Source organism: Geotrypetes seraphini, chromosome 16 (genome assembly GCF_902459505.1).
Source record: "Geotrypetes seraphini chromosome 16, aGeoSer1.1, whole genome shotgun sequence".
Taxonomy (NCBI): domain Eukaryota; kingdom Metazoa; phylum Chordata; class Amphibia; order Gymnophiona; family Dermophiidae; genus Geotrypetes; species Geotrypetes seraphini.
In genome coordinates this window covers 5,072,664-5,086,934 of record NC_047099.1, presented here as the reverse complement: position 1 = coordinate 5,086,934, position 14,271 = coordinate 5,072,664, and the positions used below count along the sequence as shown (strand labels likewise).

At 46.3% G+C, this 14,271-nt stretch overlaps 1 protein-coding gene across 1 annotated transcript in view; it reads left to right on the top strand.

Annotated features, from left to right (window-relative positions):
• The first annotated feature begins 1,723 nt into the window (after positions 1 to 1,723).
• The window catches only part of SLC7A8 (solute carrier family 7 member 8), a 47,312-nt gene continuing 34,764 nt past the window's right edge, over positions 1,724 to 14,271 (top strand). The window contains exons 1-4 of the mRNA XM_033924528.1: positions 1,724 to 2,120; positions 2,312 to 2,488; positions 9,135 to 9,339; positions 12,073 to 12,224. Coding sequence (XP_033780419.1) covers positions 2,341 to 2,488; positions 9,135 to 9,339; positions 12,073 to 12,224 — 505 coding nt within the window. The 5' untranslated portion in view covers positions 1,724 to 2,120; positions 2,312 to 2,340. The remainder of the gene's footprint in view (positions 2,121 to 2,311; positions 2,489 to 9,134; positions 9,340 to 12,072; positions 12,225 to 14,271) is intronic.

The window sequence follows — 14,271 nt, the reverse complement described above, 5'->3', positions numbered from 1 at the left end:
CAAACCTCAACCAATGAGGTCAGAGGACCCACGATATATAAAGACAAACTGCAGACCATGAAGAAAGCCAAAGCATGATGGCTGAAATGTTGGTTCTACCCAGTGGCATAGTAATGGGGAGGGGTGGCTCTGGCAGCCGTCCTCTCCAACCCCCGTCCTTCCCCACAACCATGCGCGCGCCCTTTCCTTTCCCCGTACCACTTTAACACTCCTGGTGCGAGCAGCAACCCCAACCTGTGCTTGCGCCAGCTCTTCCTCTGATGTCACTTCCTGGTCCCGCACCTAGGAAGTGACATCAGAGGAAGAGCAGATGCTGGCGCGAGCAGGTGGTTGGGGGTTGCTGCTCGTGCTGGGATTGCTAAAGAGGTATGGGGGAAGGAAAGGGCCATGCATGGCAGGAGGGGGCAGGGAAAAAGCAGATGGGGAGGGGCACCTCTCACCCTCGCTACGCCACTGGTTCTACCTACCCAGACACAGCAAGACCTGGACAACTGGAACAGGTAGGGCAGACTGGATGGACCATTTGGGGCTTTATCTGCCGTCATCTACTGTTACTATGTTAACAATCTTGGAAGATCTATGGCTGACAGCCAAGTGAAAGGGTGCCTATAAGTCTGCAATAAAGACTTAGTGAAGTGTAGAGAATGACAGTGATACAAATTTTTCCCCATCCCTGCAGGAACTCATTTTCCCGTCCCGGCAAGTTCTTTTCCTGTCCCTGCCCCATTCCTGCAAGCTCTGTCCTCATCCGCACAAGCCTCAAACACTTTAAAATCCTAAGTAGCCACATTCTAGAGCTCAGATTGTGATGTCAAAAGGCCTCATTCCACCAATGCCTAAGCTCCGTCCTCATCTGCACAAGCCTCAGACACTTTCAAATCCTAAGTAGCAACATTCTAGAGCTCAGATTGTGATGTCATAAGGCCTCATTCCACCAATGCCTAAGCTCCGTCCTCATCTGCACGAGCCTCAGACACTTTCAAATCCTAAGTAGCAACATTCTAGAGCTCAGATTGTGATGTCATAAGGCCTCATTCCACCAATGCCTAAGCTCCGTCCTCATCTGCACGAGCCTCAGACACTTTCAAATCCTAAGTAGCCACATTCTAGAGCTCAGATTGTGATGTCATAAGGCCTCATTCCACCAATGCCTAAGCTCCGTCCTCATCTGCACGAGCCTCAGACACTTTAAAACCTTGTGTTTGAGGTCTGTGCAGTTAAGGCAGAGCTTAGAGGAATGGGGCAGGGATGGCGACAAAATTCACGGACACGGGACAGGGAAATTGAGTTCCTGCAAGGATGGGGAAAAATTTGTCCCGGTGTCATTCTCTTGTGTAGTGCTGTGGTGTGATGTGATGTGAGGCTGGTAGGCCCAGAGGAAGGAAAATGGGAGGATGAGAGGGTTTGGGAGTGCCCAGTAGTGAGCCTTTGGGATCAGACTGGAGGAGGAGGGGATTTGACCTGTAGAGTCTCCAGGAATTTACAGGGATGCTACCACTTTGGAAGGCAGTGCGTAAATTGTTATAAATGTTAACTTTTTTTATCTAATATGAAGCTAGTCCAAGATTCTGTCGCAGCCCTCACCATCTCCTCCACTGCTGCAACCTGGCAAACACTTTTGGCTTTTAGATTTTCTGGCTGTACATCCTGTCATGAGAACAGAATCCCTTTGCTTCTTGAGGACACGAGGGTCTTCTAAGTGGGAGAAACACAGCTAGATGCAGTGGCATAGGCAGGCTTTTGCTGTGACACCCACCAGCCCACCAGGGAGAAATAGGAGCCTTCAGGAGAGTGAAGCTGGTAGAGGTGGTCTCCCTCCCCAAATGCATTGGAAGGAAGGACCATGTTTAAAAGTGCGAGTCTCCCCTTTCACGATTGGCAGCCAAGTCGAGCTGGAGGAGGAGAAGGAGGTGAAGGGCGGAACCAGAGAAGGAGTTAAAGAGCCATGCCTGAAGACTGGTGGCAAAGCGAGATTTCTCTCCCGGACTGGGGACAGTCCACAAGCAGTGCTTGCAAGGGACCCCCCCACCCCCCCTGGGGAGGTGGTGGCAAGCAGGGAGCAGCTGCTGGTCACTTTTTGCAGGAGGGAGTCCAGCTAAGCCAGTGGAGAGAGGCAGAAGGTAGAGGCTGGGAAATCGTGCCAGCTGCAGCAGGTGGCATGGCTGGGCTGTGGCTCATCTCCTTCCCCTGCACTTTGCCTGATTTTTTGTTAGCATTGTACCCATCCGATCCTCTGGGGATCCTTAACCTCCCCTCGCTTTGAAACACTTTTTTGTAGAAGATTTTTTTTTATTATTCTTTTTTTTTGTAGGGAAGAGGTTCTCGGTGCTTTACTGAGAGATGGAAGAGGGGGCTAGGCTCAGGAGCAAGGCTGACAAGAGCCCGGAGGCTTCAGCCGGTGCAGGCGATCCTGGATCCGCTTCTGATGGTGGTGGAGTGGCCCTGAAGAAGGAGATTGGCTTGCTCAGTGGCTGTGGCATCATCGTAGGTGAGTTGGGGGGCATCGTACAACCCTGGCATCTGTGGGCAGGGGTCACAAAATTGAGAGTGCTCTAGGGTTATGCAGCCCTGCAATTAAAGAGAGAAGTGATCAATTATCTGTGTACAGTGCCAAAAGAGAGTGTCCTTTAAAACAATCCACATTACATTGACACTGTATTTTTTTCTTTATAAATTATATTCTGCAAGGATTACAAATTATTCAGGTACTCAAGCATTATTCCCTAACTGGCCCAGAAGGTTTCCACTCTATCTAATTTATCTAGGGCAATGGGGATCAAGTGACTTGCCCAGGGTCACAAGGAGCAGTGTGGGATTTGAACCCACAACTGCAGAATGCCAAGGTTGTAGTTCTAACCACCGTACCACACATTCCCTGGCTATGACACGGAGGGGAATAAAGAGGCTCTGAAAGTGTTGTGGAGCTCGAGACATAAGCTGCCAGAGCCATCAGGATGTGTCCTGATCCTGCTTAGACCTGTCCTCAGTTAAACATTTGGATATTTGGCGATGGGAGACATCTGGTCCCTGTTTTTCATATCTGGGACAACCTAGGCTGTGCCTGTTCTCTAGCACTGAGATCTCAAAGGCAAACGGATTTGCCCCTGGGGTTATTGTGAAGCTCTGCCCTGTTCGTTCACATCATCAGATTTGTGATTTATATGTTTAAGCTTTTCTTTTTTTAACTCGGATCTTTTTAGATGATAGTCTTAAACATTTGCTACTGATCCCAGCATCTGTTTCTCCCCCCCCCCCCCCACACACACATAACAGGTATGAAAATGTATACCTTTACCATGCTGCAAAACCCGCATTTACCTCCCTCATTTTTCTGGAGGGGAATTGTCAGGGACCACCAAAAGAGGACAAGAATTGGCCGGGATCGGAGATAGGAAGATAGGGTGATGTCAGCCAGATTGGGGGGGGGGGGGGGAGAAAGCAGGTAGGCCATGTGTGACATCTGCCTGGTAAGAACACATCAGAGGTGGTCTGAGCCATGTGAGATATCTCTTGCTGATAGCTGGATGTGAGAATCACTGCTTGTTATTCTCAGCTGTGAAAATCTGATGTCACATCTCCGTCAGTGCCTATAAATAGCTATAGTGGGATGACACGATTCTCCCCCCCCCTGTTTTATACCTCCTCCACACAAATGACTTGCATTCGATTGTTCAGATCCAGATTCCTAAAACGTTGATCTTACATATCTAGCCACAGTAATCCATACGGTGGTCATTTTAAAAATGGCGCGGAGATGTGCACGTGTAAACTCGAAAAAGTGTGGGTTTTTGGGCAGAGTCCCGATGTGTGCACATAATTTCCAAAACTATACAAGAATATGCACAATGTACACACTTTTACACGGGCTTTGGAGCAGCTGTGAAACTGAATTTGTACACAGCCAGAGCTGGTTCTTATCAGTCTTTTAAAATGTATCTCCAAAGTTCTTATAAAATAAAAGAATAATTTACTGAACAAAATTATATGGTGTAGAGTAGAGAAGGCAGTAACAGGGCAATTCTCTGGTTCCGGTGTTGCTCCATAATTTGCCTGCTCATATTTTAGACAGGTATTTATTTTTTACAAGGAGCTGCAATGGGAATTGAACTCACAACCTCAGGTGAGACAGCTGCTCTAACCGCTAGGCCACTCCTCCACTTTCTGCATTGGTGTTAGGACCCCACAGGTTTTGCTGTCCTAGTTGTTAGTCCTCCCCATTCTTCAAGACTATTTATTTTTGTGGGAGTAGAACAGGTACAAGTGGATCGATTTTTCACTCCGTCAAAACTTACAAAGACTAGGGGACACTCGATGAAGTTACAGGGAACTACTTTTAAAACCAATAGGAGGAAATATTTTTTACTCAGAGAATAGTTAAGCTCTGGAACGCGTTGCCAGAGGTTGTAGTAAAAACGGACAGCGTAGCTGGTTTTAAGAAAGGTTTGGACAAATTCGTGGAGGAAAAGTCCATAGTCTATTCTTAAGACATGAGGGAAGCCACTGCTTGCTCTGGATCAGTCTAAGCTAAGTTTCAGTATTTTCAACATACTTTCAAGTTATTTAAAAGAGTCGTTCCTTTATAGCTCGAGTAGCTAGTAATAGTATAATGAACTATTACGAGTACTGGTTTGAATTTGCATCGAACACTGCGATGATTGGGTGGTGAGGCGAAGTATTCAGCCTTCATGTCTCTGAGCAGAGTTCTATTAGCTATGCAAATCAATTAAATTTGGGTTGAATTCATTTTTGACCTTAATGGAACGACTTTCTTTAAGACTTGTAGTAGTACTTTTAGTCACTCAACAACGAATTAGTTGAGTATATTACCCCTACGGTGATTTTTGCTCTGGATCGGTAGCTCTGGATCTGGAATGTTGCTACTCTTTGGATTTTGGCCAGATACTAGTGACCTGGATTGGCCACCATGAGAACGGGCTACTGGGCTTGATGGACCATTGGTCAGACCCAGTAAGGCTATTCTTATGACGTTGATCATCTCACTTTAGTACAACAGATTCCACCTCATCATTAAGAAATTTCTCTGTAGTGCTAACAGTATCTGAGGTCATTGTTGCTGTTGTCTGGGTCTTGCCGTGTCTGGTTAGGTAGAACTGAGGTTTCAGCTATCATGTTGTAGCTTCAGGGTACGCTGAGGGGTTGCATTTAAATGTGTGTGGGGCCCTCTGAGGCCTTGTTATAATTATATAGCATTGGATTCACTGAGGCAGGTAGGATCAGTGGCAGAGCTGGGATTAGAACTGATGTGTAGACACTCAATCACATGATGACTCCAGAACATCAGTGAACAGTATCTCACACCCTTGGTCGGGGGTCAGCAACCTGCGGCTCTTCTTGCATGTGCTGCAGCTCTCCAGGTCTCAACCCTTTAATCCTCCCTCCCAATCCCATGATGTCCCCCCCCCCCAGGCCTACTGAGGTGCCTGGTGGTGCAGTGGGGGGTCTTTGTGGCAGGAGCGCGGCCCTGTCGCTCATTTCTCTTCTTGGCTGCCTTCTAAAATAGCTTCCATGACTTTTCGCAGCTGCTCGCAGCATTTCAGTACCACAAAAGGTCACAGCAGCCATTTTAGGAGGCAGCCATGAGGAGGCAGGAGTGAGAGACCCGCGCTCCTGCCACAAAGACCCCGCTGGACCATCAGATACCGTGGTAGGCCCAGAGGGGGATTGTGAGTTTGGGAGGGAGAGAGGAGAGAACCTTGGCTATGGGTTGGAGGAAGGGGCAGGGGAGAGAGGGATGAGAGGGGTTGGAGGGGAAAGAAGCTATACCTTGTGGCTCTTTGTAAATCTTGGGTCAAACATTTTGGATAAATTGGCTCTTTGCTTTAAAAAGGTTGCCGACCCCTAGGTGAACCTTTACTACTCTTCCCCTGTATCCCTCCAATGATGAACACCCAACCCCTGCACCTGCCCTTGGCCTATGACTAGATCCAGTATGTCTCCCCCTTCCATGTCCAGCATCTCTTCCTCCATATGTGTAGCTTAGCATCTCTTTGTAACTTCTCCCCAGAAGTACAGCTTCTCCACATTCTCCCCTCCCCAACAGTGCAACATCTCACTCTCTCCTGCCCACCATGATCAGCATCTCTCCTTCTTTATTCCCTCCTTCTTCCCCATATTCAGTATCTCCCAACTCATAACATTTAGATGGTAAAACACAAATTTGAAGGTACACCAAGGAGGCGGGGGGGGGGGGGGTGGTAGAGACGTGGAAGAAGAGATGTACACCTGGCTGGGCCTCCGCGTGTGTGGTTCGCCGGACTTGATGGACCGAAGGTCTGATGCGGAGATGGCAGTTCTTATGTTCTTATGATGAGATGCCAAATGGTGAGTGAGAGGGATAGGCGAGGGAGAGATGCTGGACAGCAGAAGGGGATTTTAGGAGAGATTGCCACCCCTAAAATTGTGCTGTTCTAGACAGCTGCCTATTTGCCCTAGCTGAGCCAGTTCTGGCTTTGCCCTGTTGGTTTCTTAGCCAACTCCGTCCTCTTCCCTCAACCCCTTCCTCTTCATCAAGTAAAGGAGGACTAATCCAGCTTTGTCACCTTTGCCCAGTATAACTCAACAGACCCAGTCTCCAGCTGCATACACTGTGCAGATGAATGTGGTAAGGCAGATTTAGACTCACTGCAGATCCTTCCCAGAATCCCTTTCTAGGCCTGGCAAGGAATTACGCCTTTTGATTTCATTGCACTTCAGATTCCATGCAGTTTTGGCCTGCATGCAAATATGCATTGATTTCCCAGGTAGCGGGGGTGACATCCTTATCCCCAGACCACTGGCTGTATGCTTTAAGGATAGCAGATGATGAGCTACCTCTCTTTGGAGCCACCCCAACAAAAAAACCCGCAAAACAAAATGTGGCATTGTTAATCATTGATCTAGCTGCCTGTTGCGGTCATAGCGAGGCGTGCCAACTCTTTAAGTAAATGGAAGACTCGCTTAGCATTCAAAGCTGCGTCAGCATTTTCCTGAGCCTGTAGAGCAGGGCGTTGACCATTCCCACTGCGCAGAACAGTCAGAAGCTGTCGTATATTAGAAGAGGTATCATCCTATAAAGATATAACATATATATATCGTGCATATCGGTAGATATGACCATATCACCCTAAAGATGATGTAGCCCATCTCTCAGCGGCCGCTTGGAGAGAAAGCAAGGACTTGAATTTATGTATCTGTATGGAAACATAGGACATGTATCAATGTGTCCCTGGCTCACAGAAGATAGCAGGTGTCTGTATACATTGAGGTTGCGTTAAAGAGTGAGATGCATATCAGGTTGACATTCTCGCAGCGGAGAAGTGCTGTGTATATTATATGAACTTGTGTGCATGCATTAACGTCACTATCGCGCGTTGCGTTCCTAGAAGAGAGGTGATTGTAGCTAGGATATGAATAATGGATAACGCTGACATCAATGGATGTCCAAGCTGTGCAGAGCTATTTATAGCACAGGCCAGAGGAAACAAATGATGCCACTGAGAGGGAGGTGCACAGTTACCAGAAAGTAACCTCACGGGACACAACAAGATCTCTTTGATATTTTCTCTTTTCTCCCGGCCTGGAAGACTTGCGTGTTTTGGTTTCATGCAAGTGACATTTCTGTGAGGCTGCCTTGTTCCCGTAGTATTTGCTTCCTCTGGAATGGAGGAGGACCCTAATGGTTAGTGCAGTGGCCTGAGAACCGGGCGAACTGGGATCCATTCTTGTGACTTTGGGCAAGTCACTTAAACCTCTGTTGGCCCAGGTACAAAAAAACCGCCCCAAAAACTTAGATGGGAAGCCCACTAGGGACAGAAAAGGTTCCTGCATAGAATAAGTAAACTGCTTTCCAAGTTTATTTTATATTTGATATACTGACCATCAGTGAGTATCTGATCGGTTTCCAGAGTAAAATTACAATGTTAATTACAATATTAAAATCAAAATTTAGTTCTAAAAAGAAAAGTCATTAACTAAATACTGTAATTACATAATTGACGGACAGGACATAGACTGGTTTGATACGTAAAGTAGGACATGGTACTACTCGAAAGGGTCCAGAGAAGAGCGACCAAAATGGTTAAGGGGCTGGAGTTGTTGTACAGTGAGAGATTAGAGAAACTGGGCCTCTTCTCCCTTGAAAAGAGGAGACTGAAAGGGGAGTGTGTGGCGCAGTGGTTGGATCTACAGCCTCAGCACCCTGGGGTTGTGGGTTCAAACCCCGCGCTGCTCCTTGTGACCCTGGGCAAGTCACTTAATCCTCCGTAGCTCCAGGTACGTTAGATAGATTGTGAGCCCACCGGGACAGAGAGGGAAGATGCTTGAGTACCTGATTGTAAAAACCGCTTAGATAACCTTGATAGGCGGTATATAAAAATCCTAATAAACTTGAAACTTGAAACTTGACATGATCGAAACATTCAAGATACTGAATGGAATAGACTTAATAGATAAGGACAGGTTGTTCACCCTCTCCAAGGTAGAGAGAATGAGAGGGCACTCTCTAAAGTTAAAAGGGGAGAGATTCCGTACAAACGTAAGGAAGTTCTTCTTCACCTAGAGAGTGGTAGAAAACTGGAATGCTCTTCCGGAGGCTGTTATAGGAGAAAACACCCTCCAGGGATTCAAGACAAAAGATCGGATCTTGTTACTCCATACTACAGACAACTCCATCAGTTGCCTTTTGAGGCCAGGGTCTGGTTTAAATTTGGAACGCTCTGTTATAAAGCCGTTCATGGTCAGGCACCTGGTTATTTACTAGAACAATTTACATTTTGTAAGGCAGTTCGTCCACTAAGGATAACTTCATTGTTTGTGTTCCCTCCAGTACGAGGATGTTTCATCGAACAATTGCATATCAGGCTGCCAGTTGGGATTCGGAACGGCGAATTTTGTTTGCCTCTTCGATTTCATATATACATTTCCGAAAACCAACAAAGACATTTCTTTTTGTAAAATTCGTAGGAAAGTAAAGAAGATGATATTTCTCTTGTATTTCACTGTGATGTACAGTCTCTTGATGATGTAAACCGCATCGATCTGGAAGGTATTGCGGACTAGAAATGTATTTTAATGTAATGTAATGCCTATTAGACCTCTGTCCAGCTGATCATCTTCTCTCCTGTCCCTTTCACCAGGTAACATAATCGGATCCGGGATCTTCGTGTCGCCCAAGGGTGTACTAGAGAATGCCGGCTCAGTGGGCCTTGCGCTGATCGTCTGGATTGTGACGGGGGTGATCACTGCTATAGGCGCTCTGTGCTACGCCGAGCTGGGAGTCACCATCCCCAAATCTGGAGGGGATTACTCATACGTCAAGGACATCTTTGGAGGCCTAGCGGGGTAAGCGTGTGACACCTTTACTACGAAAATTGAATTGGCTACCTTTTAAATCTCGAGTAGTGTTTAAGGTGTTGGCATTGATTTTTCAAGCAATTCACCGAGGGCTACCGTGGGATCTTTCACATGCTGTGATATTACAGCAGCCCCGTCGATCCTTAAGGTCAGAGAGCACGACGTGTTTATCTGTTGATGAGTTACTGCGTGTGAGGGAGACTAAACTAAACTACACCTTAGGTTTGTATACTGCGCCATCTCCATGGTCATGGAGCTCGGCACGGTTTACAGGGATTGTAATGAGAAAGGAACTCCAGGGAAAGGGTTAGATGAAGATCGGAGGAAAGAAGAATGTTAGAGAGCTAGGATGTCAGATGAGGAGGGAGAGTTAGATTTTTGAGAAAAGCCAGGTTTTCAGATGTTTACGGAAGGGTTGGAGAGCACTCAGGTTCCGAAGGGGGGAGGTGAGGATATTCCAGAGCTCGGTGAATCTGAAGAGGAGGGAAGTCCCCAGTTTTCCTGGGTGGGAAATGCCTTTTAATGAGGGGAAGGATAGTTTCGATTTTTGGGTAGGTCTGGAGGTACTAAGATTCGAGGAATTCCAGGAAAGTGGAATTAATGGAGGAAGGATGCCGTGGAGGATCTTGAAAGTTAGGCTGATGCATTTGAAGTGGACTCTGGTAGACTAGTACCAGAGCTCTGGCTATTTTGATGGCAGGGGTGAAGCTTTGGAATAATCTGAGAATGAATAATAACTTTCAGAGTTTAAAAAAATTATTTAAAATTTCTCCTTTTATGGAAGCATTTTAAGTGGTTAAGAAGCAGTGACTGAAGGAATGAAGTGATTCATTTTTTTAAATAATTTAGATTGTGCAAATCCTACAATTCTATGTAGATTACAAATTATTCAGGTACTTAAGCATTTTCCCCTAACTGTCCTGGTGGGTTTCCCACTCTATCTAATGTACCTGGGGCAATGGGGATTAGGTGACTTGCCCAGGGTCACAGGGAGCAGTATAGGTTTGAACCCACAACCTCAGGGTGCCAAGGCTATAGCTCTAACCACTGCACCACCCAACTCCCCGCACGGATTAGAAATGTTAACTGAATATTGTTTTGTTTGTATTTTATACTGTTTTTCAGTGTTTTTATCTGCCTGAATCAATACGTCGTGCTCCGTCCCTGGCAGGGTTCAAATCCAAGCTAAAGGCCCACTTTTTGGAAACTGCTTTCAACTCTTAACTCCCACTCGCTGCTGTCAGATACCTTGACCCACCGTATCATTTCCTCTACCATAATCTCCCCAACCCTGTAATGTCCTGTCTAAATTAGATTATAAGCTCTTCTGAGCAGGGACTGTCCATTGTACAGCGCTGCGTACGCCTTTTCAGCGCTATAGACATAATTAGTAGTAACGATTATGTTTGTGGGGGAGGGTTTGCAGTCCGCTTAGGTATAAGTGGAATATAATTTTTGAATTAAATAAATAAGTTTGTATCATCTGCTGTGTACACCCTTCCTACAGCATCCTACAGCATCCTTCCTTCCTTCATCCTACAGCATCACTTGATGAGTGGCTTAGTGGTGAGACCTGTGGGCTGAAAACTGGGGAAGCAAGGCCTCTTTTGACCTTGGGCAAAACACTCCACCCTCCACTTAGAAAAACGAAGGCCATATGGCCTACCTTGTCTGCCCAGCCCTTCCATTTAATATCCTTTTCTCTCCCTTAGAGATCCTATGTACTTGGAAAGAAGGATATCCACTGTACTTAGCAAGCAATGAAAAAGTCTGAACTAAATCCGAATCGCTGGGGCTTGCTTTCTTGTGCCTGCCACAGGTTTCTAAGGCTACAGTTCATGCTTTTTTATTTCTATTATCCAACTCCCCAGTGAGATTGCCCTAGTGACACAGTTCTGCTGCAAATTCTTGTGGCAAGATTAACCTGTCATTTTTTTCCCTTCCCCGGAGCTTGGGTGTTTCACTTCCACAATATGTCTGGCCCTCCTTAGACAGGGCCAGCCTTGCACAGTGTGACTTTAATGAATGTGGTTTCTCCACATTATGGGAGAATGTTGCTTTTTTTTTTTTTTCATATGCCTCTCCCACACACTTTTACGTTATTTCTGGAACAAATTGAATTCAGTCTCCCTTCCCATTGCCCTCCCAGCAGACTCCTAAGGTAACCAGTCATGCTGGGTACTTAATGCACGGGGGAAGCCTCTGCTTGCCCTGACATAGGTAACATGGATATCTTGCTACTATTTGGTTCTCTTCCAGGTTCAGCCAAACCTTGGTTTGTGAGCATAATTAGTTCCGGAAGCATGCTTGTAATCCAAAACACTCATATCAAAGCGAATTTCCCCAGAGGAAATAATGGAAACTTGGACGATTCGTTCCACAACCCAAAAACTTTAATACAAAATACTATACGTACTCGTATTGCAAGACTTTGCTCGTTTAGAATAGTCACTACACTCCCACAGCATCAGAGAGAGAAGAACCATCGGCTCAGTTATGATGATGTGACGCGTGTATACTGTATGTACTCGTATTGCAAGACATTACTTGTATATCAAGTTAAAATGTTATCAAATGTTTTGCTTGTCTTGCAAAACACTTGCAAACCAAGTTACTTGCAATCCAAGTTTTCCTGTGCTTGTGACCTGGATACTGGACCGGATGGACATCAGACTGACCCAGTATGGCTATTCTTATGGCCTTTCTCCTTGTATTTCACAGGTTTCTGAGGCTGTGGATTGCTGTCCTAGTGATTTATCCCACCAACCAAGCAGTCATTGCCCTCACGTTCTCTAACTACGTCTTGCAGCCACTCTTCCCAACATGCTTTGCTCCCCTGGCTGGCCTCAGGTTGCTTGCTGCCGTCTGTCTGTGTGAGTACCTGCATTTATGATCAGCAGAATCCGCTCCTGGGGGGGCGGGGGGGGGGGGGCTGTTAATTCAAATGGTTCTGCACTTCTCCCTCCGTATTCGCTGTGATAGGGGATTAACAGACCCGCAAATAACTTTTTCATATGTTATTCGCTGTTTTCTACTAAAAACCATCATGAATATGGTGAAACCGCAAATAACATGGCGGGAGACCTGGCCTGTTCCTGAAGGAGAGGCAAAAGTGCTGGGAATCAGCAATTTTCTCTGTAAACGCTTGGAATCAGCGATTTCTCTACGCAAGCTGACGTAATTTTGGCGAGGAGCCAGCAAGCTAAAAATCGCAAATAATCGAAACCGTGATTGCTGAAATTGCAAATCCGGAGGGAGAAGTGCAATACACGCTCACCCCCTTGTTTGTGGTAATGTTTGTGACACTTGAGTATCAGACTTTGGGGGGTGAAATTCAGGTGTGTTCTGTGCCCAAGGATGTTTAATTCCTACCCTGTAGGGCCAGCTCAACCTATGTCCAGGGTGTTGGTGATACTAGGTACCAAAATCCCGGTTCGGTCTACCTTCGGACTCCTTGAGGGATAGATGCTGGACTATACCACTGCCTCACAGTTGGTAGGGGGATGGAGGAAGAGATACCAGACACTTAAATCCAGAGAACCGTCCTTCACTTCCTCATACTCCACTTAGAACTCTCAGATCATCCTCCCAAAACTTCCTTTCTGCTCCCATTGTTTTATCCTTTTTCGTTCTCTCTCCTTTACTTTAACTTACTGTAGTTCACCCATAGTCCTTTTGTACCATGTCAGTCCGTTCTGTCTTTGTATTTGTCAATATGTACTTTTGTTGTGTATCCTGATTTTAAATAGTTTGTATAATTGCTTAGTATTACGATAAGCGATATATCAAAAAATCATTAAACTTGCAAAAATTGTCTCAAGAGGGTGGGAGAGCAGTGGTTGCGGATCAGTTTTTCTGTCCTCATGTTCCAGACTTTTCTCCAGGAAACCCCAGGCACATAACCTCGTCCTGTTCCGCCTCCAGCTCTTTCCCATGCTGCCCCATTCTGCCCCAAGCCCCGATCTCACAAATCCTCCTCTTCTGGACAAGCTCCAGCCACGTCTGGAGGGCCCGGAGCATGCGCGGATGTGTTTGACATCATCTGCGCATGCTCAGAGGCCCTCAAGATGCGGCCGCAGCTCGTCGGGGCTTTCCAAAACCCGGACAAATGCCAAGTTTTGAAAAGTCCGTCAGGGAGCCCGGATAGTCCTCTAAAAAGAGGACATGTCCGGGTTTTTCCCGACGTCTGGTAACCCTGTCCTTATAAACAATCAATTCTCCTAGGACAAGCAGGATGAGTCGGCCACGTATCCTGCTGTCCACGGAGAACCTACGTTACAGGTAAGTAACTACACTTTTCACTTCTGAGGCAGGAATGCATCAGTCCTGGTGCAATGAAGGGGGTGAGGTGTTTTTCTGGATTTTTCCCTCGTTATCTAAGAACAATTAATCGCAGCCCCACAGAGTGAGTGCTGAGCCCAAAGCAGAACTTGTTTAAGCCAGTTCAGCTTATGGTTTCCAAGGGGGGGTGGGAGACACAGAGACCGAAGGGAAGAGTGGGGAAGAGGATTGTGCAATCCCAGCCGCTGCGTTCTGGTTTTATTATTCCTGTCTTAGTTGATTATTCAGTGCTGAGTCAGGAAATCACGAGAGTGCAGATAGCAAGGAAAAGACAAGAAAAACAAAGGTTAAGCCAGACCTCCTGAGGACGGAGAAGTGTCCCCCCCCCCCCTGGGAATGAAGATTTCAGATGAAGTGTCAGGGTTTATTTATTTAAACAGAATTCTTTAATGGCCGACTATAGGGAAAAACGCTCGAGTACCGATCTGAGCTCCCTTAGGAGAACGGTATAGAGAATTGAATGAATGAAATATTGTAATCTTAGTGAGGATGAGGATGATTACCAAGGGGAAGGAGACAAAGAGGGAGCTGGACATGGAAAGGTGAAAAAGGCCCATCCAGTCTGCCCATCCGCAGTAA